Genomic DNA, 24,787 nt, shown 5'->3' with positions numbered 1-24,787 from the left:
AGTGCCTTCTTGCCACACGCTGTGCCTCACCAGGTCTCTCACAGTACTATCAGCTAAGGGCCTCGATTGTTGTCTTGCTACACACTTTGCAGTTTTATGTACCTAACGAGAACTAATTACTTATGTTGCGCGACAAACATGTTTAACCCATTGTAGCGTGCGTTGCCATATGGCAACGTTTGTAACACTTTTTTAAAATCGTTGATTCCACGACATCAACGAAGCGAGAGTTTTGGCAGCACTGGATTCCATTCCGCAAGACTATGAAGATCACTACAATACAACAGTTTTAACAATACATTTAAATTCTGTGGCGTAAACAGTGTTGGAAGTCGTTGTTTGCTGAATGACAAATAAAATGAAGTATAAGTTCGAGTAAGTATGTTTTACACAGTAACTTACGATGTATAATTTGGTTTTTTAGTATGGTTTTGCTTTAAATACTTAAATATATATTCTTTGGGGGTTACTGCTTGCTGTGAAATAAATTACGTTCATTTAGGCCGTTTGAACGTCGTTGTTGACATATGGCAACGCTAGGCGCTTGTACTCAGTAAAAGGACGAATTTCCCCCCCCCCCCCCCCTTTTTTTTTTAGAAGAGGTTTCTCGCTTGCTGAGGCGCTGGAGATTCTTTATAATGCCAAGAAAGATTGGGGATATTTTGAGACATTATTGTTTTTGCGGTGGCTGGACAACTCAGCTGTCACAATGATCTGTTCTTCATGTGGTGCACAAGAAGCTGGCCAAGTCAAGAGATTCTCGAAACTAAGAAAGCGAAATATAATGGTTCCCAGACCAAAACTGGTAGCCAAATGTAATACATATATGGGAGGTACTGATCCGATGGATCAGAATCTAGTATACTGTCGCATTGCAATAAGAAGCAAGAAACGGTACTGGTGTCTCTTTACATGGATGTTAGATGTCGCCATACAAAACAGTTGGTTTTTGTATAATAACGCAAGAAACCAAACTATTTCTCAGCTTGATTTCAAGAGAGAAGTAGCAACAGTGTACTTGCAAAGACACCAAGCTTTACCAAAAGGAGCCGGGAGGCCATCTGCATCAAGGGCATGTTCTGACAGCCGCATATCAGATTCAATTAGGTTTGATAAGACTGACCACCGCGTCCAGCACACAGAAGGATAGAAGAAGAAAAGGTGTGCACACAAGGTATGTAAATCTATTGTGAGAACAGTGTGTTCAAAGTGTAATGTGGGATTGTGTATTGACTGTTTTATTCCATTTCATGTGAAATAATGCCGAGTTCAAAGTTTGATTATTAGTTGTACTGTGTTATAAAGTATCAACTGTATGACGAAGACTGAAAAATAAATTTGCACAAAACTTGTATATGTAATAAAAAATTTCAATAACCTACTTATTCTAGTTGAAATTGTAATCCATATAAATTTAGGTAGTGAACGCGCCTAGCATTGCCATATGGCAACATCAAATATGTCGCTAATGACTTTCGTCGAAATAACTCTGTTGTGTAATTTATGCCTTTTACAGACATAACGCATTAAAAAAAAAAAAAAAAATCACGAAAAAATTAAATCCGGTGCTAATGGATTAACATTGTAAATTACATTTTATGCAATGCATAAATGTAAAATATGCATTGCATAAAAATGTAATTTACAATGTAAAACGTGTTTGTTGCACAACATAAGTTACTAGTGCTCAGTTAGACAATTCTCAACCAGTTTCATGGCCTCAAAAACTGTGGCATCATAACCATTTGACCTATAATACAGTAAGATTGTGTATTTTAATTATCATGTATAATACTGCCCATTGCCTAAAGTTTAGTTTAGAATGTTAAAAAAAAACTATGTTTTTTGCAGACCATAAATGAAGAATGCTCAGTTTAACAGTTTCTGAGACAATATCAAGACCTCACGAAGTTTATCATTATAATAACCATTTAACTTGTAATATTGTGTACTTTAATTATTTATTGTACTTAACTTTGCCCATTGCGTAAATTGTAGTTTCAGCATTAAGAAACAACTTTGAAGCACAACACTTTGCAATTGGAGAGTACCTTTGCTTATAATATTTGGTTCCTAAGAACCAGTGTCCCTTTCAGATGCCATTCAGTTCTTTCCTGAAGATGGCGTAACAACCTGAAACCTAGTTTGAAATTAACAAAAACTCTCTGCTTTTATTTTCAAGGTGGCCACCCCTGCAACAGTAGCAGTAGTTCTCACCGCTGCTCACCCCACAACCTACAAAGATGTTGGCAATATTTGGTAAGCAGACACCTTGTTCCTTTGTTGTGCATGCACAACTATTGGTCACATGAGCACTTGGCATATTGTGTATGAGCTGGCAACTCTGTTCATGATCACTACCAACTGTCAATCACAAAGTATTTTTTATAAATTCTGTCTACTTTCATCACTGGAACATTCTAGGAAGTAAATGAACAAGCTTAGAAACAAAAGTAAATAACTTATTTTCTTCCTAAAAAAAAAAAAAGTTTAGAAAGACGACAACTTAAAGAGCTGACAAAAAAGAAAGAAAGGAAATGTGACTAAAGATGAGAAATGTGGCTGACTCCTCACCCTTCAAGTTGAGTTATGAATTCTAGTGCAAGGATACTCAACAATCTTCCAATCCTAACCACTTCAAAACAGTCACCCTTCTTCAAATTCTTGATTCAAGGATTAAAAAGTTCTATTTGCCCCATGGTAAGTAGCAGTATTGTTAGTTGGAATTTTAATAGTGGCAACTGTTTATTTACAATGTATACAGAAGTTTTTATGTCCTACAAAGTAGTCACCAGCTTTGTATATAACCCACTGACAACGATGTGGAAGTTTTAGGATACCCTTACCAGTGCCAGTTGTGTTGATATTACAAGCGGAGCAGTTCTATAGCCTGACAAATGTCTGCAACAGTTTTGAGGTGAACGGTGTGAAATAGGAATGAAGTTGAAATCACAAGGACTTAAGTGCAGGAGTGTGGTGGGTGGTACAGCACTTCCCAGCCCCACTGATCGAAACAGTCATGATCTGCACCGTATCTGCCCAAACATTGTCCTGCAAAATGATGGGCGGGTCCTACAGGAAATGTCAATACTTCTTTCTCTAACCTGATCATGTTTGGAACACAGCCAGCAACAGGTTTAGAGAAAGAGGTGGAGAAACTTTCTGCAGGACTCACCCATTGTCATTTTGCATGACAATGCTCGGGCATATATGGCGCAAGTTATGACTGATTTGTTTAATGGATGGGGCTGGGACGTGCTGTACCACCCACTGCACGTCTGGGAATTTAGCCCTTATGACTTCAACTTCATTCCTAAATTGAAGATAGCACTTCATGCTATCATGTCTGAACTGTTACAGAGATCCATCAGGCAATAAACTGCCCCACTTACACAATCAGTATGGGTGGCACTGCTAAGAATATTCTATCACTTGTGTAAATAAATGGTTGCCACATTAACGTTCCAACTCTCACAGTAATGTACTTTAAACAGGACTCATTACATACAGATATAGGTAAGTACATTCTCTGAAAAATGCCAGTGTAAATCAAGTAAACAAGAAGCTACCAACAGCAGCATCACAGTCCAAATGATGAAGCTTATTATTAACCAATTACTGCCAGTTATAACAGGTAGCTTCAATAACTCCTTAGCCACGTGTTTTCCCTGAGGGGTGGAAAAAAGGGACTTATTAAGCCACTACCTAGAAAGAACATTTCCACAGAATGCTAATTGCATTCTTCTCACTGCCCAAGATCTTGGAATATAATATCCATAATCATCTGTCTCTGTCTCTGTCTCTCCCCCCCCCCCCCCCCCCCCCCCCCCCCCCCCCCCCCCCATGAACCACGGACCTTGGCGTTGGTGGGGAGGCTTGCGTGCCTCAGCGATACAGATGGCCTTACCGTAGGTGCAACCACAACGGAGGGGTATCGGTTGAGAGGCCAGACTAACGTGTGGTTCCTGAAGAGGGGCAGCAGCCTTTTCAGTAGTTGCAGGGGCAACAGTCTGGATGATTGACTGATCTGGCCTTGTAACACTAACCAAAATAGCCTTGCTGTTCTGGTACTGCAAACGGCCGAAAGCAAGGGGGGAAACTACAGCCGTAATTTTTCCCAAGGGCATGCAGCTTTACTGTATGATTAAATGATGATGGTGTCCTCTTGGGTAAAATATTCCGGAGAAAGAAAACTGGCATTCTACGGATCGGAGTGTGGAATGTCAGATCTCTAAATTGGGCAGGAAGGCTAGAAAATTTAAAAAGGGAAATGGATAGGTTAAAGTTAGATATAGTGGGAATTAGTGAAGTTCGGTGGCAGGAGGAACAAGACTTCTGGTCAGGTGAATACAAGGTTATAAATACAAAATCTAAATAGGGGTAATGCAGGAGTAGGTTTAATAATGAAAAAAAAAATAGGAGTATGGGTAAGCTACTACAAACAGCATAGTGAACGCATTATTGTGGCCAAGGCAGACACGAAGCCCACGCCTACTACAGTAGTACAAGTTTATATGCCAACTAGCTCTGCAGATCACGAAGAAATTGATGAAATGTATGAGGAGATAAAAGAAATTATTCAAATAGTGAAGGGAGACGAAAATATAATAGTCATGGGTGACTGGAATTCAAGTGTAGGAAAAGGGAGAGAAGGAAACATAGCAGGTGAATATGGATTGGGGCTAAGAAATGAAAGAGGAAGCCGTCTGGTAGAATTTTGCGCAGAGCATAACTTAATCATAGCTAACACTTGGTTTAAGAATCATGAAAGAAGGTTGTATACATGGGAGAACCCTGGAGATACTAAAAGGTATCAGATAGGTTATATAATGGTAAGACAGAGATTTAGGAACCAGGTTTTAAATTGTAAGACATTTCCAGGGGCAGATGTGGACTCTGACCACAATCTATTGGTTATGAACTGTAGATTAAAACTGAAGAAACTGCAAAAAGGTGGGAATTTAAGGAGATGGGACCTGGAGAAACTGACTAAACCAGAGGTTGTACAGAGTTTCAGGGACAGTATAAGGGAACAGTTGACAGGAATGGGGGAAAGAAATACAGTAGAAGAAGAATGGGTAGCTTTGAGGGATGAAGTAGTGAAGGCAGCAGAGGAACAAGTAGGTAAAAAGATGAGGGCTAGTAGAAATCCCTGGGTAACAGAAGAAATATTGAATTTAATTGATGAAAGGAGAAAATATAAAAATGCAGTAAATGAAGCAGGCAAAAAGGAATACAAACATCTCAAAAATGAGATCGACAGGAAGTGCAAAATGGCTAAGCAGGCATGGCTAGAGGACAAATGTAAGGATGTAGAGGCTTATCTCACTAGGGGTAAGATAGATACTGCGTATAGGAAAATTAAAGAGACCTTTGGAGAAAAGAGAACGACTTGTATGAATATCAAGAGCTCAGATGGAAACCCAGTTCTAAGCAAAGAAGGGAAAGCGGAAAGGTGGAAGGAGTATATAGAGGGTCTATACAAGGGCGAGGTACTTGAGGAAAATATTGTGGAAATGGAAGAGGATGTAGATGAAGATGAAATGGGAGATATGATACTATGTGAAGAGTTTGACAGAGCACTGAAAGACCTGAGCCGAAACAAGGCCCCCGGAGTAGACAACATTCCATTAGAACTACTGACAGCCTTGGGAGAGCCAGTCCTGACAAAACTCTACCATCTGGTGAGCAAGATGTATGAGACAGGCGAAATACCCTCAGACTTCAAGAAGAATATAATAATTCCAATCCCAAAGAAAGCAGGTGTTGACAGATGTCAAAATTACCGAACTATCAGTTTAATAAGTCACGCTGCAAAATCCTAACGCGAATTCTTTACAGACGAATGGAAAAACTGATAGAAGCCGACCTCAGTGAAGATCAGTTTGGATTCCGTAGAAATGTTGGAACACGTGAGGCAATACTGAGCCTACGACTTATCTTAGAAGAAAGATTAAGGAAAGGCAAACCTACGTTTCTAGCATTTGTAGACTTAGAGAAAGCTTTTGACAATGTTGATTGGAATACTCTCTTTCAAATTCTGAAGGTGGCAGGGGTAAATACAGGGAGCTAAAGGCTATTTACAATTTGTACAGAAAGCAGATGGCAGTTATAAGAGTCGAGGGGTATGAAAGGGAAGCAGTGGTTGGGAAGGGAGTGAGACAGGGTTGTAGCCTATCCCCGATGATATTCAATCTGTATATTGAGCAAGCAATAAAGGAAACAAAAGAAAAATGTGGAGTAGGAATTAAAATCCATGGAGAAGAAATAAAAACTTTGAGGTTTGCCGATGACATTGTAATTCTGTCAGAGACAGCAAAGGACTTGGAAGAGCAGTTGAACGGAATGGACAGTGTCTTGAAAGGAGGGTATAAGATGAACATCAGCAAAAGCAAAACTAGGATAATGGAATGTAGTCTAATTAAGTCGGGTGATGCTGAGGGAATTGGATTAGGAAATGAGACACTTAAAGTAGTAAAGGAGTTTTGCTATTTGGGGAGCAAAATAACTGATGATGGTCGAAGTACAGAGGATATAAAATGTAGACTGGCAATGGCAAGGAAAGCGTTTCTCAAGAAGAAAAATTTGTTAACATCGAGTGTAGATTTAAATGTCCGGAAGTCGTTTCTGAAAGTATTTGTATGGAGTGTAGCCATGTATGGAAGTGAAACGTGGACGATAAATAGTTTAGACATGAAGAGAATAGAAGCTTTCGAAATGTGGTGCTACAGAAGAATGCTGAATATTAGATGGGTAGATCACATAACTAATGAGGAGGTATTGAAAAGAACTGGGGAGAAGAGGAGCTTGTGGCACAACTTGACTAGAAGAAGCGATCGGTTGGTAGGACATGTTCTGAGACATCGAGGGATCACCAATTTAGTATTGGAGGGCTGCGTGGAGGGTAAAAATCGTAGAGGGAGACCAAGAGATGAATACACTAAGCAGATTCAGAAGGATGTAGGCTGCAGTAGGTACTGGGAGATGAAGAAGCTTGCACAGGATAGAATAGCATGGAGAGCTGCATCACACCACTCTCAGGACTGAAGACGACTTCAACAACACAGTCATCTGTCAGGTACTTAACTACAAACAACCTAATACATGAATGCCAATGAGGTTTCCAAAACATAGCAGCACTATGTTTACTTTAATAAAAGTAAGAAATGACCTGAAGCTTGCCACGACTAGAGAAAAGGAGACTGTCATGTGCTTCTTAGATTTTAGGGAAGTCTCTGACACTGTCGAATTTGACATTTTATTTATCAAATTTAGCAACTTAAATTTCGTACTACATGCAGTAAAATGGTATCGCTCACACCTAAGTATGTTTATACTTCCAATTGTGTATTATAGTGATGTTAACCTGCAAGGTATTTTTCAGGAAAGTTCACAGTGTCTGCAACTGATGATGAACATCTGTATTAGATATATCAGTGATGTTGGACACATTGATCATTTCATAAACACATGTGCAGCTAGTCTGGCTGTGTGCAGACAAGCACATGCAGACTCAAAGTCTTTGCACTGTCGTACAAATCTTTCCTTGACCTTAAGGCTCTTGTCTCAGCAACACTGCAGGAAATATTGCTCTCATCAGAGCAAAATCTATTCTATCACATCACTCAGCTGCTTCCTCAAAGTCCTTTTCAGTAATAGGAACCTGAGTCCTGGAATGACTCCTCTCATTATGTCAGTGAACTGAATACTATCTAAAGCTTCACAAGACAGTTGATGGTGTATGTACTGAAGTAATAATAATGTCTACCTTTGCCCTTGTATGCATTCCTTACCCAAATATATCTTTCTTTCCAATCAGATATTCATTTCCCAGTGCTCTTAGCTAGCACAATCTACCGCAATTTTTCTCCGAACTTCCTATGTCAGAAAATATCACTTCTGTTTACCTACAAATGCATTTTGCATCTGCCATTATTATTATTATTATTACTGGCAGTACAACAGCAGTACTGCTAGTAAATATTGTATTAGTTCTTACAATACGAGAGAAGGGAAGTTGCTACCGTATTTACTCGAATCTAAGCTGCACTTTTTTTCAGGTTTTTGTAATCCAAAAAACCGCCTGCGGCTTAGAATCGAGTGCAAAGCAAGCAGAAGTTCTGAAAAATGTTGGTAGGTGCTTCCACAACTAACTTCTGCCGTCGAATACATGTAGCGCTACACATGCATGCTTTGTAGGCACAAAGATAAATACTGGCGCCAAAAACTCTGCGTCAGTAAATAAATTTAAAAAAAAAGGTGGAAGACGAGCTTTTTTCTCTGCCCTGAGTTTCAACCACAGCATTTTCATACATTATCCAACGAAGTAAATACAAATTCCGTATTGTGTGATTCTTGAGTTTCTCCCGGCGTATTTGATAATCAAAATATCCACGGGTATGCTGCCGGTCTATAGTGTCCAACGGGCACTATAGACCGGCAGCATACCCGTGGATATTTTGAAATTCCGTATTGTTCATCTTCGAATGTAGCAGCATATCAATGTACTACGAAAATCTGACTGGCAAGACTGTTAGGGATGTTTGTCAATATGGCCAACTCTACGTTCTGAATTTTTTCCTACCTGTGAGAAGAGATGGTTGCTAATAGGAACTTTTATGAATTGTGAATCATATGCAGTATTCTCTTCACCATAAGAATAATACGAATATAAACATTTTGCCACGTATTGCTTTGTGTTTGCTGCTATCTCATTTAAATCCCGTCTGCCTAATAAACTACGAAACTAGAGTGAGACAACAGCAAACACGGAAGAATATATGTATCATGCCATGTTTATATTCATATTATTCTTATGCCTAATAGTGAAACAGTCAGAAATGAAGCACGGCAATTGACTAGATTTTTAAATCTAAGCTGACTAATTTCTGTGCAGAATGTAATCTACTAAAGAGGCGCCTGCAAAGATTTTCAAATGGAGAAAAATTTTCGCTAAACTCTGGTTCAGAACATCTTCTATCATACGCTGTCTATTATTTGGTTCTTGTTGATCATTATCAAAGAAAGCAGCAGTGTAAGTAACAACAAATGGCAGTCTCTTGCCATCGTTTTGCTAATGAGACGATTCCTCTCTTATTTTTTTAAATTGTAAGCAGCGGTAGCGTGTACAAAAGCAAGCCGTGCCGCGAGCAGCGACAGGCTGTAAACACTCATTATCATCATGTGAGAAACAATGCACAACACAGTACAGTAATGGATTTTCAGCTTAGTGTGACGTAAACACCTGTAACAAAGAGAACGACACTTATCAGATCAGAGGAAAATAAGCAAACAATTCAAACCAGACGAAGCATGTGAAAAAGGAAGGGTACCCTATAAATATGGACGGAGCACCTGACTCGTAGCTGGTAAAGCTTAACTGCTAAGCTTACGACTTGAACCAAACTACTGTAGCTGTATCGTCATTCGTTCGACCTAAATTGTGTCTCATATTACAATGGACCAACTTTGTTTCGATTTGGAGGTGCGGCCTAAAACTTTTCTCTCCCCACAAATTTCGAGTCTCAAATTTCAGGGAAAATTTTTTTTTCCTCGATCTCGAGTCTCATTTTTCAGGTGCGGCTTAGATTCGAGTGCGGCTTAGATTCAAGTAAATACGGTACTCACCATACAGCGGAGATGCTGAGTCACAATAAAAAAGACTCACACAATCATAGCTTTCAGCCATTAAGGTCTTTCTCAGCAGTTGACACACACACACACACACACACACACACACACACACACACACACACACGTCTGCAGTCTCAGAGAGCTGAAACTACACTGCAGTGTGTTTGTATGTATGTGTGTCTACTGCTGACAAAGACCTTTAATGGCAAAAAGCTATGATTGTGTGAGTCTTTTTATTGCACCTATCGCGACTCAGCATCTCCGCTGTATGGTGAGTAGCAACTTTCCTTCTCTCGTATTGTTACATTCCATCCTGGATTTTCCATTGTTTGATTTTATTAGTTCTTGGTTGATATTATTTATTCACACGGTCTCTCTTCTCTATACACGTACGTTCAAATCATTTTTAATTCTATTAACACTATTTCATTGCTATCTGTCATACTGATATTGAAATTATTGTTCTTTCTTGGATAACTGATGTGAAAAAATTCTGTATCTGTGAAATTCTGATTCAATGTAAAGATGGCCTGAAAACCCTAAACTGATCAGATTAAAAAAAATAAAATTGATGTATAGCTTGATTCATTCCATATCCTTGAACATTCTCCTTCTTGATGGGATCTACAGAAAACAATTATTAATTAATGGATGAGTGGGATGGGATCAAACAATAACAATGAGAGGCAGAGAACCCAATGCAAGCCCTTCAACAGCTGACGCAATGGTGCTGTATAATAAGCTTTTAGAAGGTAAAGGCTATAGACCACAGGAATCCCTTAACAAGAGGAAAGGGTAACGTGAGGTTGAATACCCAAATATATGCTTTAATTCTTCACATTTTGTGTTTCATATGAGTGAAAATAGATACAGGTATGCTGGATTTTATGACAAACACTCCACTATACACAACTTTTTCATTTAATTATTTTTTTAAAAAAATTGTATTTACACACAGCAATAAACATGTCAGAACTGCAATCCGTAAATCACAAAATTGAAATGTATGTTTCTGTAGCTGACGTTGAAATGCAAACATTATTAACAAATACAGTCAACAAACTGTGGATACTATAAAAAACAACATATATACAGATGAAAACATTCAGGCATTTTCATTTACAATTTTTGTCCTCAGGTTCCAAACAAAATATATTTACATCTTCAATTTTTTCTGATAAATGAAGATTTACAGCACACATTATTACAACTAATTTGTTCCACACAAGTCTTTTTTTCTCTGTATCTGAAATGAAACCTCCGATGTTTCACTCTGGTTAGATAGCAAAGCATTTCTTAGTATGATCACTCTCTTGCCACTAAGAGACAACACTATATGCGCATATTAGGTGTGCGCGCATGCACACACACACACACACACACACACACACACACACACACACACACAGAGAGAGAGAGAGAGAGAGAGAGAGAGAGAGAGAGAGAGAGAGAGGGGTGGGGGTGGTGGGAGGGATGAGAGGGGATGAAATTGGCTACTTCTTTACAGTGTACTTAAATACAATACTTATCTACTGAGATCCACACTTTTTAAAAACAGTGTCAAATTTATTGTTACAATAAAAACAGCATACTGGCATCCTCTTATACAAACTACAGCTAGCACAAGTCAACAGGCAAATGCCTTTACCACTTTCATGGATAAGCATTGTGCACTGTATGCACTGATTTTTAATATTAAGACTTTCAAGCAGTATACAAACAGGCTACTACAAGCCATAATTAATAAATATAAGAAAAGAATTAGGAATACAGTGAATCACTTTTCAATTATAACCACTCTTCATGTCAGTTCATTCTACAAAATCACAGACCCGTATGCCTCAGTTTTAGGTAATTTTAAAAACCTATATGATTCGCTGTATTCCCAAACTTTCACACAGCGATACATTCTTATAGTGGTGATGAAAAACCAGTGACGAGAACTTCATTCTGTGAAACCTCGATGTGGTATATTCCATGTCATACACATTCTTTCTGTATAGCAAATGTAATTTACTCAACAACATCAAATTCATATTACAGTAACACTTCAACAAATTATTTATTCTTACTACATTCACTGACATCCAATAGTAACTTTGGTTAGCTGAAATTATGGTCCCATACAACACAAAAATCACAATGCGCACACAATTCACAAAATGTACTGAGTCCATATCACAATAAAAAAGGAAATGATGCAACAATGTCCTGCATCACGAACATAATCAACAATACTGGAGATAGATAGCTCCTTAAGTAGCAATCTTGATAATTTTTAGAATTAATCAATCGGAGGGCACTTCTAACTAAATATTTCCACTGTTTTTCTCAATAGGGTAGGTGTCTTTCGTAACACATCAAGTAACACATTCACTCATTCAATATCAGCATTTTCTACAGCAGTTCACAGCAGGATAATTCTTATTCTATGGTGTCTACCTCAAGTGCAGATGGTAATGTGGTGATTCACAAACTGACAATTAAGTAAAAGGAAGGAATATTACCACAAAACAGACAGACAGACACACACACACACACACACACACACACACACACACACACACACACAAATTACAAAAGTTGCACCACATTAACAACTACATATGTAAACAGAATTCAGCATGGGGCTGATAAATGAACTGTGCCCAATATTGTGCACACACTATACTAAAGAATATGGGTGACCGGAATAAAGCAAGTTGGTTTTTCAGTATATAAATGAATAGTATCTTTTCATATTTTGAATTGTGGAAGTGAACACTGGTAACTACAATTTGTAGACTAGATCACAGTAAAAACAGCAATATCTGTACTTCCATAATGATGCAAAACAATCACTGTGCTCTTTAATGAGCATATGACAAAAGTGTTTAATTGAAAAGTTTTAACTCTGATTGTAAATGAGCAAATTTAGCATTAACAATACAAGTGATTATGTTAAATATGTCACCTACCCTAGCTCCTAAAATTTTATTAAGAGTATTTACACACACTGTGGTCTGTATCCCACTTCATATTTAACTAATCTGTTTTTAAAAATTCTACAGTTGGGAGTCATCTTGAACAAAGTAATGAATCTGAGGTTTTTATCTTTTGCGCAAGTCACTGGAACAAAAATGCCACCAAATACAAAGAGTGAATTTATCACTGTCTATTGTCACATAATCTACAAGTGATGTTGTCAATCAGTCAATAATACCTACAAATAAATTGAAAAACATTTGTGTAATGACAACTAAGGTGGTGTAACCAGACATTACTTAAAAGAAAGAAGGGGAAGAAACACATACATTATTAAGTAAATTAAGACTGTTCAGGTGGTATGAAATTGCTTTTAGCTCTATTAAAAAATGGGCTCTATCAATACAGCTACTTATTACATTTCAAAACATATTTTTAAAGTGAAGAATAAGGTGAAAGTGATAATTCTTCATTTTGGTAGAGGGCCACAGACAGAGAACACAAACATCATAAAAAGCTCAAATGAAATGAAATGTCTACTGTTTCAGCATAACCACCATTTGTGAGAATGATGACCCTTCAGAAAATACTGAAGATTATTTCTAGCATTCTAGTCTTCTTGAGTTATCTAGTTGAAATTTGCTCAACACATAATATATATAATATTGATACGAACATGAAGTCAAGAGCTGTTAGCAAACAGAAAATCAGGCACAAATGATACGTTACTCTGAATGCACTACCCAACATCTGTTGCTGTGAACACGTATGGTCAAACAGAATTGCAGATGGAGAAGGTTATGAAACACGAATTCCAAATGGAAAAGGTTATGAAACACTTGCCAAGAATTTGAAGTTCATGTATCCCAACCTGATGTCTTGCCATGTATCCCAACCTGATGTCTTGCAGATACAGAAAATTATACTGCAAACTCTGCAGTGTATAAAGGCAACAAATAACTGACTGAGAAAGGATGAACACTAGAAACAACAGTCATCTAGGCACTTTTCACTTTCCTGCTCCAGTGACTTAACATATAAACACCATCACTGCAGATTAAATGCACTAAACAAAATCTATAGTAATTATATGTTACATTTGTAAGGCACGGATTGTAACTGCAGTCACTGTGACAAAGATCAAAAACAGAGACTTGTAACTTCATCTATTATTATTTATGGGTTTGATAACGTAAAAGAAAAATTGGGACATATTTCATAAAATAGGAGAAAACAGTGATCTGTGAATGGCATTTTATGTAGTATCTTAAGAAACACTGACGGCACTGTTGAATAATACATGCACAAGGTAAAATTTTTATTTGGTGTGAAATGAGAAAGGTGATTTCACTATGTGAACACGCTGTAAGAAATGCTAAGCAAAAAATTTCCAGTTACATATGAAACATCAATCTCATGCACTACTACATTATATAACTGCCAACTGGCAACTAATAAATAGGGGTTAATATATTACAATGAGCACACATGCTGTCTGTGACTGTCAGACCTTAGTTGGTTTGTCACACACTCCACGTGTAAACTATCAAAGCAACCATTTATCTTGCCATGATATCCTAGTCACTTACGGCATTAAAACATTTTTAACCTATGAGATAACAGAAATAATATATTTTACATAAATATTCCTTAATATTGCTGAATCAGCCAGTCAATTCTAAAGACAAAACTGATAATGAAAGAACCAGCTTTAATGTAAGAAATAAGACAACACTTTAAAAACTGAAGATTGTCTCAACTAAATTAAAATCCGTTTGTCAACTTCTTACTCGGCAGTGAAATGGTATTTAATGAAGTGAAATCAGCTTTGAACTGTGACTGATGTTAATGAAATTTAACCTCGTAATTCAGAAATAAGCTTGCAGGTATAGGTTTTCAAGTGACTTGTTTCTGGAATAAGAGAACAAAGACTGTAACAAGTAACAGTATTTTCACATTATAGATGGCTGCAAACTGACACTACAGAAACAAAACTTTTTTTCTTTTTTTATCCCACCATGGAATTATCGGTCGAAGTGGGAAAACCTATACAATTATTAAGAATGGTACACAAAGTGTTCATCATAAAATCACACAAAATTATTTCCAAAATCCCAGACTTTTACAATAATATAACCACATAACATCATCGACTTATAGAAAAGGATTTGAAGGAAATGGCTGTGTACAAAATGAAGTATAGAAAATCTCACAGTGAAGATGCATAATGACAATTTAAATAATGCCACACATTAAAAATACCTGAATTTGTGTACAGGAGTTCAATTTCCATTATATAATAGTCTGGTGCTTTAATAAAGCCATTAAATAACATCACAGATTGAAATAATGTAACAACTGCCTTAATTTGTATGACTAAAGCCACAAATAGTTACATACAGATACATATAACTGTTTAATCATGTGTGATCAATACGCTTCTTTTCTGTTGGTAACAGACATGGAGCATATTACCTAAAATAATTTAGGTCATTTTCTTATGCCTTACCTTGGTTTTTTAAACAAACCAACTGAAAAAGTATGAAAAAGAGATTAATATAAAGTTTTTAATACTTTTAGTTTTAATTTTTTTCATATCTTTGTCTTTTAATCTTTTTTTTATACTTTTCATTTTTACAGGAAAGTTCCGACATTATTCACAGTTTGTTTTTGTAACACTGTAATGAAACATGACATTCGAATTCACAATATAAGATCCAGGCTGTGTTCAATCATCTCACAGGGACTGTCTATAAGTGATCCAAACTGCCAAATATCATTCACTTATGCCTTCTACTTGCTGACAAAAGCTTTATTAACATACTAAGTACAATAATACAATATTTGCACCTAGCGTATCAGAAACCCCTGAATATAGTCTCAGCTTTGTAAAGTGTCAGAAATTCAGTAAACATGTTACTCCAAATTTGTACTAAATGTCATTCACAACAGACTATAACAATCATACAGATAGCACTCACCACCATACTGTTGTCTTTTAAACTACTACTGTTATCTTCATACACTTACATTAAATGAGACTCCACATAAAAAGCAACAAACATCTAAAACTGGGCACAAAATGTGTAGTTATGTACACAATTAAAAGTAATGTTATCTAAGCTTAAGAATTTCACACCCAACCCTACAATAACAAAATTTTAGAGTATTTGGCTTCTCCATTGAAGACAGAATAATGTTTGACCTCTAGTATGATTTACTGATTTGTGAAGGTGTAAACAAAAAAGCAACACTATTTTTTACATATCAAGCTCTTCCATTTGGAAGAAATAGGTATACCTAAACTGTAAGGTAAGCCCTGAAAACCACAAAATGTGAAGGGTTAAGTATCCAGGACATGTTGATCAACACACAACACAAGCACAGCTCTAATCATGGACTGCAGCATACAACAAATTTCAGATTTTGAAAAAAGACCTACAATCAAACAGAAAACTAATGTGGGACTGAAGCAACAAAGTTCTGGAGTAAATTCCAGGAAAGAAATATGTGGTAAGCGATCTGCATCTCATTTGAGAAAACATTGGAAAGGGCAAGAAATGACGAGAAAGAAAAGAGAACGACATTGTAAAAAAATATTGAACAAAATGCCAAAATACCTTCAGTACGGCCTAAATTACTTACTTCAGATAGGTGGCAATGGCAACACCAGAAACGAGTGCACCACTGCTGTCACCAGTGACTGTGACCAATCAAGCAGATGGAGAAAAATTACTTCACACTGAAGTAGGGCATTTACAGATAAATCAAGTAGCAACAAGTGTAAAAATTATAATAGAAAATCTGTGGCTGTGTATTTCAGAGCCAAAAATAACAGGAATCTCACTATCACAAACTTTATTGATAAATAATGTGAGTCATGTTACTGCCAGAACTCTCTGCAACAAGATATGACACAATTCATCTTAATAGCTTATTAAGTTTTCAATCTTGCAGTGTATACAATTAATACAACTGCAAAATCTGTTTTGTTTAAAGGAAACAGAAACAATAACAACTTTCAGTAACCTAGATTTCTTTTTGCTGAGTAATGTGGAGTGCAAAAATTTTTATCAGGATTTATACAATGTGAAGTACAAGGCCTCAACAAGTTCCTGACAAAACTGAATCATCCATCTAATACCTCTATCACAGTTCAGCGACATTACAACAAAGAATTTTAACCTTCCCCATTTTAGCTCAGTCTCAGAAGTTTCTGCATGAGTCATTGTTCACATGAAAATGTACTCACAATCTGTGCTATACTAGGGAAAGGGAGGCATGCATGATAAATAATAACAGTCTGAACTAATAACCCCTATCACTGGCAAAAACTTATTGTCATTATGAACATATTGATCCACATAAGGTGCATATACTTTTATATTCTTCATGTATCTCTTGATGATTATTTAGCTCTTCCTTTAAAAAAATGCATATGTTTGTATTTTACAGCAAAGTATTTGGCATCTTGCTTTCACTGCATAGACAATCCCTTAATAGCAGAAACATGATATGACTTCCAGTTTCCTTTTATTTTCTATTTAAAACATGATAAGGTGTCAGAACTGCCAGTACCTTCCCTGCAACACGAGGTAGGTGGCAGAAAGCCATTGTCATACCTCAGGCATTTGCTTCTCAGCAGCATACAGGGTAACAGATGCAATGTAGTTATTAGGCATGACCTGCAACAGAAGACATGCTATAGAATATTAATAAATCTAGAAAACAAATATACGAGAGTAAATACTGACCAGAAACTCTCATTTAATGATCATATCAGTCAGATAACAGAAAAAGCAGGACATCTTCCCTACAAAGTGGTCAGAATTAACACTGATAAAGATAAACTGCTGCTGCACACACTTCAAAGTATTACTGTAAACTCTTCACAATGCACAGTAGATTTTGTGACCAGTGCTGCTGTGTATCACTTAATATCACAGCTGTTAGGAAGGGATAAAGAAGTGTGCTATTATGACTATCATGTGATTTCAGGACATCATCTGTGGAAACACTACACGCAGTGTTTGGAACATACCTGACAAACATCACCATCAAATATAAGGCTGCAACATACTGGCTGAAGATGGTTGAAAAAGATAAGATGGCAGAAATCAAAGGTGAGCACATCCATATATTGGAACAACTAAGACTTTGGACAAAGATACAGGCAAAGGGAGTAAGACGCCAGTGATAAGGCATGCCATGTGAAAAACTTCTTTCCCGATCACTGTGAATGAAACATGTTAACCCCATCTGGTGTATTGTTCATTTCCTTAACCACCCATGGCCCTTATCCAGTGCATTTCTACAGAGTGGACCTCAGTCAGGATCCTGAATGTACATGAAGAGAATACGAGTCTCTACAACATATTCTTGAAGAGTCACAGTGTCGACCAAACAAAACAGCTGCAATTGACAGATAAAGACATTGGACAGTCACTATGAAGCACTAGAAAATGGACAGAACTGAATACTGTTGCAGACAATGCACCCAGAACACCACACAAAGAATACAAAGACAATCATATAGACAGACGACTCACCACACAATATCTTGTTTATGACACTTCAAGCAAGAATACTGCTGACACAGAAGATGAAAATGAGCAGCATTTAGAACAAATTATAAAAGAAGAGCAAAGATGACAACATGATCTTACTAATATCAAAAGCTATCATGACTACATGGACACAGTGAACACTAGACATACAACTGAAACCAGAGTAAAACTAACACACAAAGGAAACTCTAGAACACAGACGAACATCATACTTAAAATTACATACATTAAAAATAAAACTCATACCCAGTTATTGTAACCATTAAAGGCACTGTAATAATTAGGACAAGATTGTGCCTTATTATTGTGTACCAAAATAACACACAAAAAGTTTATATCAACAGAAATAATCAATTTTTGAAAATATACGGTAATTGGATGGATAAAAAGTCTATTCACCAGGTGGCGGCAGGAGAGAACATATACAAAGGTTAATTAAATGAGCATGCTTTTGGAGCCAGTGGCTCCTTTTTCTGGCAGAAGAGGAGACGGGGAAGGAAGAGAATGAAAAGGACTGGCAAGGTTTACGAAATGGAGAGTCTTAGGAAAAGACTCCAAGAACTGTGGCAGACTTATTGGATGGGATGGAAAGGAAGCAAAGGCTGATTGTTGGGGATTTCATCAGGCAAGTTTCGAAAACCGGAGAGCTTAAAGGTGGAAGTTAGAGTAATAAGCAAGACAGAGATCACGGACGAAACATCATGCAAGAGTTAATAAGAGCAGAAAGCCAAGTGCATTGTATATGGTAGAGGCAGGGAGGCCAGGAAACAAAAGGTATAGCAAGGTGAACGGGACTGAAAAAGGGAAGTTACAGAAAAGAAATGCTGAGACCACAGAAATTAATGTTAATTAAGACCAGGTGGGTGCTGAGAATAAAGGACATGTTGTAAGGCCAGTTCCCACCTGCAGCGTCTGGGAAACTAGTGTTTGGGAGAGGAATACAGATGGTGCGTGTGGTGAAACAGGCACCAAGATCACAATTGTCATGTTACAAAGCGTGCTCTGCAAAAGGATATTTTGCATCGTCAGCATACACCCTCTGTCTATGGCCTGTCATCCTAATTGATAACTTTGTGGAAATTGTGCCAATGTAATGTTCACTTAGCAGCTGCTACATAACGTGTCATTTTACAGGTGGCTCTATCTTTAATAGTACACTAAACTCACACTAATCTGGCTCTTAGTAGTCTGGTGCCCAGTAATCTGGCCCACATCTGGTCCCTAGCTGTTCAAGGAGAAATGACGTGAACAATAATGAATTCTCATTTGCAACAATGTGTTAATTCATTACAATGTTAAACAACGCTACACATATTTGAAATTGTGGCTTTCTCTAGAGCTCAGTAGTGTGGCTTCTAAAAGAAAACACACTAGCAAGGCCTCAATGAGAAATATGAAATTTTAGGTAAGTTGAACTGTTTCTTAGCAGAAAGCTATTGCTGCTGACTTTCAACTATTTGTGACATTGAAAAGGGAGATGATGTTTGACGGTATGGACGGCGAATTGGGAAAATGGAAAGTTATGTGAAAGAATGAGAATGAAGAACTGAATGTATCTGTTTATAGATGGTATACGACCGCATACTACACAAATTGCAGTCAGTGGCCTGCTGATAAAGGAAAAAGCAGTCACATTTAACAAGCATTGTGGTGACAGTAAACTGTTTGCAGTAAGTGTGGGTTGGCTGTCAAACTGGGAAAAGAGAGAGAGAGAGAGAGAGAGAGAGAGAGAGAGAGAGAGCATGGTGTGCAGCAGCTAACGGTCACGAGGGAAAGTTGTTCACCTAACAAAAAGATGCAGAATTGTTTGTAAAGAGGATATAGGAGAATACAGGAAGAGTATTTAGCTGATAACACCTTATACAATGCTGATGAAACTTGTCTCTTTTACAAGATGCTTTTTTTTTTCAAAAATATTATCTACCTAGAATGGGAAATTAAACAACAGAAACAAGGCTTAAACATTAATGGTTTGCTGTAACGCAAATGGGAGTCATAACCACCACTTGTGGTGACCTTGTAAAATCCCAACACCTACACCGTTTTCAACACAGTGGTATAAATACATTACCAGTGCAATATTGTGCTCAGAAGAAAATAGGTGGATGTACAGAGAAATGTTCACTCTGTGGTTTCATGAGGTATTTGCACCATATATGAGAAAAGAGCTGAAGAAGAAAATGACTCTACCAATGCTTTGTTGAAGATGCGCAAAACAATCAACTCGCAAGTTGTAGACAGCAATGTGCCAGTCAATTCAAAATCATCAATTGCTGACACTTTGTACATTGACATAGTGATGAAGAAAAGGACATACGGCAATAGTGATGAAGAAGAGGACATAGGAGGAGACAGCATGAGGACTTCTCACTCTGATGGTACTGAAGGTACAGACATCTTCATCAAGTACATTATGCAACAATCACATACATGCAGTACTGATGTAAAACGTTTAAAGCAGTTGCATGATAACAGATGCTGCCATTTCTAAAAATTTGTGGCATGTTTCATAGAGAGCGATATATCACATATGTACACATTCAAAGAAAGTTTTTACCAAAAATGAATGTATCTTTGGATTCAATAAAGTATAGTCCATTTGTAGTTAAACAAAATTTCAGACATTCTCAATAATCTGGTATGTCCACTAATCTGGTACCTATGTATGCAAGGAATGGATGGATTAGTGAGAGTCTAGTGTATACGTTTATTACAGGGCTGGTATAGGTGGTGGTAGGAGGGTGCATAGGCCAAGTCTTACAGTGGGGACAGTCACAGGAGTATAAGCCATAGTATAGGCAAGTCAGTGCAAAAGGAGTGTAGGGTCCAACCATGATATTGCAGGGGTTGGGTAGGAGGTTGGGGCCAAAAAGCTAGTTTGGGGTATGATTTTAGGAATTTATAGCCTTGTTGAAGTAGCTTTTTAATTCATTGTCTCCTACCTCCCGTGACAATCCCCACTGTATGACTTAACCAATGCACCCTCCTATCATCACATACACCAACCCTATAATTGGCAAAATATATACTACTAATAGGAGAGCCACCTGTGAAATAACACATGTTGTGTACCAGCTGTTATGTAAACACTATTTGGCCTCTTAATTTGGGCTGACTACCACCAAGTTATGAATGGACATTGACAGATGATACATACTGCCAACACACGATATCCTGTTGCAAAGCATGCTCTAAAAAGTAAAAGTTGTGACCTTGGTGCCTGTTTCACCTCATGTACCATCTGGATTCTTCCCCTGAATACCAGTTTCTCAGAACTCCGCATGTGGAAAATGACATTACAACATGTCTTTAGTTAGCGCCACCCAACTGGCCTTAATTAACATTAAATTCTTTAATCTGATCTGACTATTGCGCCCCCTCCCCCCCCCCCCCCCCCCCCGGTCCTCTACCATGTACAACGTAATTAACTTTCCACTCTTATTAACTCTTGCATGATGTTTGGGGTGATCTATGTCTTGCTTATTACCCTACCTTCCACCTTTAGTTTCTCACATTTTCAAATCTCATTTGGTGCAGACCCCAACAATCAGTCTTTCCTTCCTTGTCGTCCCATCCATAAGTCTCCCCTGATCCAGGGTTTTGGGAGACTTTTCCGAACTCTATCTACCTCCTAAAGCTCACCAGTCCCCTTCCTTCCCCTTCAAACAATTTGCAAAAAGAAGAAGCCACTTGCTCTGAAACCTTGCATGTTTCCTTAACTTTCATATATGTTTTCTCCTGACCTCACTTGCCAAGTCAGTTTTTTATCTATACGGTTACATTATACATAAAAAGTGTATAAACTTAGAAAAAGGTCTCAGCTGTGCAGAACAGAGACTTCAATCTTTCGGAGACACTGTATTTGCGCAGCATGAGGTATTAGAACAATCTAGTCCATTTACATCTCACGTCATACAGGAAAACAGGGGTTGATGTTTTCCCAAGGCCTCTATCCCTGGACTGTGTTTGCGTTGGTGGTGGAACACTCTCAAACTTCTGCAATTCTTGTCTTTTTTACTGTATTAAAATAAGTCACTACTGAAAATTTAGTACATTTCCTACTTCTCATTTAGCATAAGCTTAACATTTTCTAAGATGCTTCAAAGAATAATAAAGCAATATTTTTTATTGAGTTACTAGTAATATAATCATTACACAACTTTTTATATACATACAGGGTGTTTAGCGCAGTGGTTACAAACTTCCAGGAGAGAGAGAGAGAGAACACCTAGACAATAGCAGTGTATGGTCAGAAACACTTTCCTGACATGGTAGTGATGACAAGACACAAATGGGATGAGAAAACTTTATTATTCTTAGTACAGCAGAAACCAAAAAAACAAGAACAAAACAGACCACCATCTCCATGAAAGAGTGTGTTCAAAATTACAACCCTGAACAATGATGCAGGCCTCACATCTCTGTGTTGGAATATCAGATGCTCTGAGAAACACTGGGAGTGACTCAGACTTCCCCAGTAGCTACCATGGTGTGTACAAAACATTCTTCAACACTGTTAACGGGTGTTTCGTGCACCAGTGTTTTCACCCAAGTATTCAAGGCAAGTGAGGTCTGGCAATCTTGCTAGCCAATGCAGCAGAATACTCTGGACAGTCAAATGTTGACAATGCATTGCATCAGATGGCAACAGGCATCAAGGCAGTAATGCAAGAGGGCCCCATCATGCTCAACCTGTATGGCAGAATGCAACGCAGTGGCTGTGTGTGCATCATCCAATTGCTACAGGAATACTTGCCGAAGAAAGATGAGACAGGATGCACCTGTCAATCATTGGCGTAACAAGTAAAGCCCAATGAGGTGATCCCAGGCAATGGCAACCCATACATTAATTGAAAACTTTCTCATTGAAAACTTTCTCATTGAAAACTTTCTCTGAGCTGCACGGGTTCTTGTTGCATGTGGGTTTTTGTCCAACAAAACATGGTTATTATGTGGGTTGAATATTCCCTTCTGTGTAATGTCATCTCATCAGTGAACAAAAGGGCGGATGGGACATGTGGATCTGTTGCATGTATCTGTAAATACCACCATGTGAGGAGCTCCCCATCATCTTCGCCCATCAGAGTAGAGACCTTTCATGCACTTTGGTACTGGGAGATGAGTTTGTGCATTTGTCTCTGAGAGTCCATGGCCAGTTCTAGCGACGTGCGGACATATAGACCAGAGTTCAAATCTTTTGTTAAGACTGTGCAATATTTGTTTTTATGAAGAATTAGATTAATCCATAAAAGATTGTGATTAGTCAAGGATGATGTAAACGGAAATATCAAATTTTCCTAATGAGAACTGAGACTTTCTCTCGAAGGGTATAAATTCCACATTGCATGCTGTCCAGTCATGACAGAGAACTTTTTGAGTCCTAAAATAGGATGAACTGCACAGTATTTGAGCAAGAATTCCAAGCCATTATAGCTTATTAGCTGATAAAAAGTACGATTGTTTGAATAACGGGTTGTGGATTTAAATTATACGGCTGCTAGAGAAGGAGGGAAGGGGGAGGGAGGGGTGGAGAGGGAGAGTGGGAGGGGGAGGGGGAGGGGGTGGAGGAGGAGGAGGAGGAGGAGGAGACAGTTGCTAGTGTGCAGAAATTAGTGTGACTATTTTTGTACTTTCGTTTCTGGAACAGTGTGTTAGTGTGGACTTGGTAGCAAAAACTGTGTATTCAAAGTAACAAAAGGAGAACAGATGTTTTATCCAAGAATTTTAATTGATTTACAAATTGCAGCTAGATCTAATGAAATGAACATACTTTATAGTAATGAAGCAGTTAATTCCATGCACTCCATTAACATGTGTAGTGCAGCAATTTTTTTTATCCGCTTTCTCAGCTGAGAAATATTATTTGTCACTTCAGAGCAGACTGTGCTTCTGAAAACTCACTGAGGTTAGTAATTTCAAAATTAACAGAAATATGGATAAGGAAGCTCTGACACATTGCCACATACATAAAACACTTTTTAGTTTGCTTAGTTGGATATTCAGATAATTTGTGGTTTTTGAGGGAAATGTTTAATTTTTGACTTTTTTTTTCGAACTGGCATAGATTCACAATTTCTTGCTTTGTGTTAAATGAGAGATTGTTTAATATATTTGCACCAGAGTACAAAGTCGATACCAGAAAAAAACACTATAGCAATATTTTAGTGTCTTGTACTGTGCATTTACAGTATGGTTGAAACAATTATTGTCAGCATTGAAAATGATTAAGCAGTAAATGCACTGGGAAGTGAGACAGAATTCCAAGTTACTAAAAATGTTTTCTACCAGAAGTGCAGTTGTCTTCATTAAATGGTATTCTCACTGCTAGTTTTTGCTGAAGAAAGACTTTATTTGCATTTGGTGAACTTCTCCACAAGATAATTCCATAAGACAAGGAGGAGTGAAAATATGACTCCTGTCTTTAGGTCAATGTGGTTGGTTAGGGGTGAGTGAGGTCATCAGTTCCTCAGTAAAGAGACAGTTCATCTGGAATCAGTGATGCAAGACACAAACTTTATAAACTTATGAAAGCAAGTAAGAGTTGCAAAATCATGGCACCGAAGGCAATATTGACACCACACCTGAGAAATAATTTAATGCAAGAGGAAAGTACATGAGCTAGG

At 37.6% G+C, this 24,787-nt stretch overlaps 1 protein-coding gene and 1 long non-coding RNA gene across 2 annotated transcripts in view; one reads left to right on the top strand and one right to left on the bottom strand.

The window, feature by feature from the left end:
* The first annotated feature begins 249 nt into the window (after positions 1-249).
* Positions 250-17,783, top strand: LOC124619485. Its single transcript, XR_006980087.1, has 3 exons — positions 250-375; positions 2,183-2,259; positions 17,596-17,783. It is a non-coding gene; the product is annotated as an uncharacterized LOC124619485 (long non-coding RNA).
* Positions 13,892-24,787, bottom strand: part of LOC124619484 (PHAF1 protein CG7083) — a 133,996-nt gene continuing 123,100 nt past the window's right edge. Inside the window, exon 11 of the mRNA XM_047145898.1 lies at positions 13,892-17,282. Within this exon, the coding sequence (XP_047001854.1) occupies positions 17,214-17,282 (69 nt within the window). The 3' untranslated portion in view covers positions 13,892-17,213. The remainder of the gene's footprint in view (positions 17,283-24,787) is intronic.

The sequence above is a fragment of the Schistocerca americana genome, chromosome 6, assembly GCF_021461395.2.
Source record: "Schistocerca americana isolate TAMUIC-IGC-003095 chromosome 6, iqSchAmer2.1, whole genome shotgun sequence".
Taxonomy (NCBI): Eukaryota; Metazoa; Arthropoda; class Insecta; order Orthoptera; family Acrididae; genus Schistocerca; species Schistocerca americana.
This window is presented reverse-complemented; position numbering and strand designations above follow the sequence as displayed.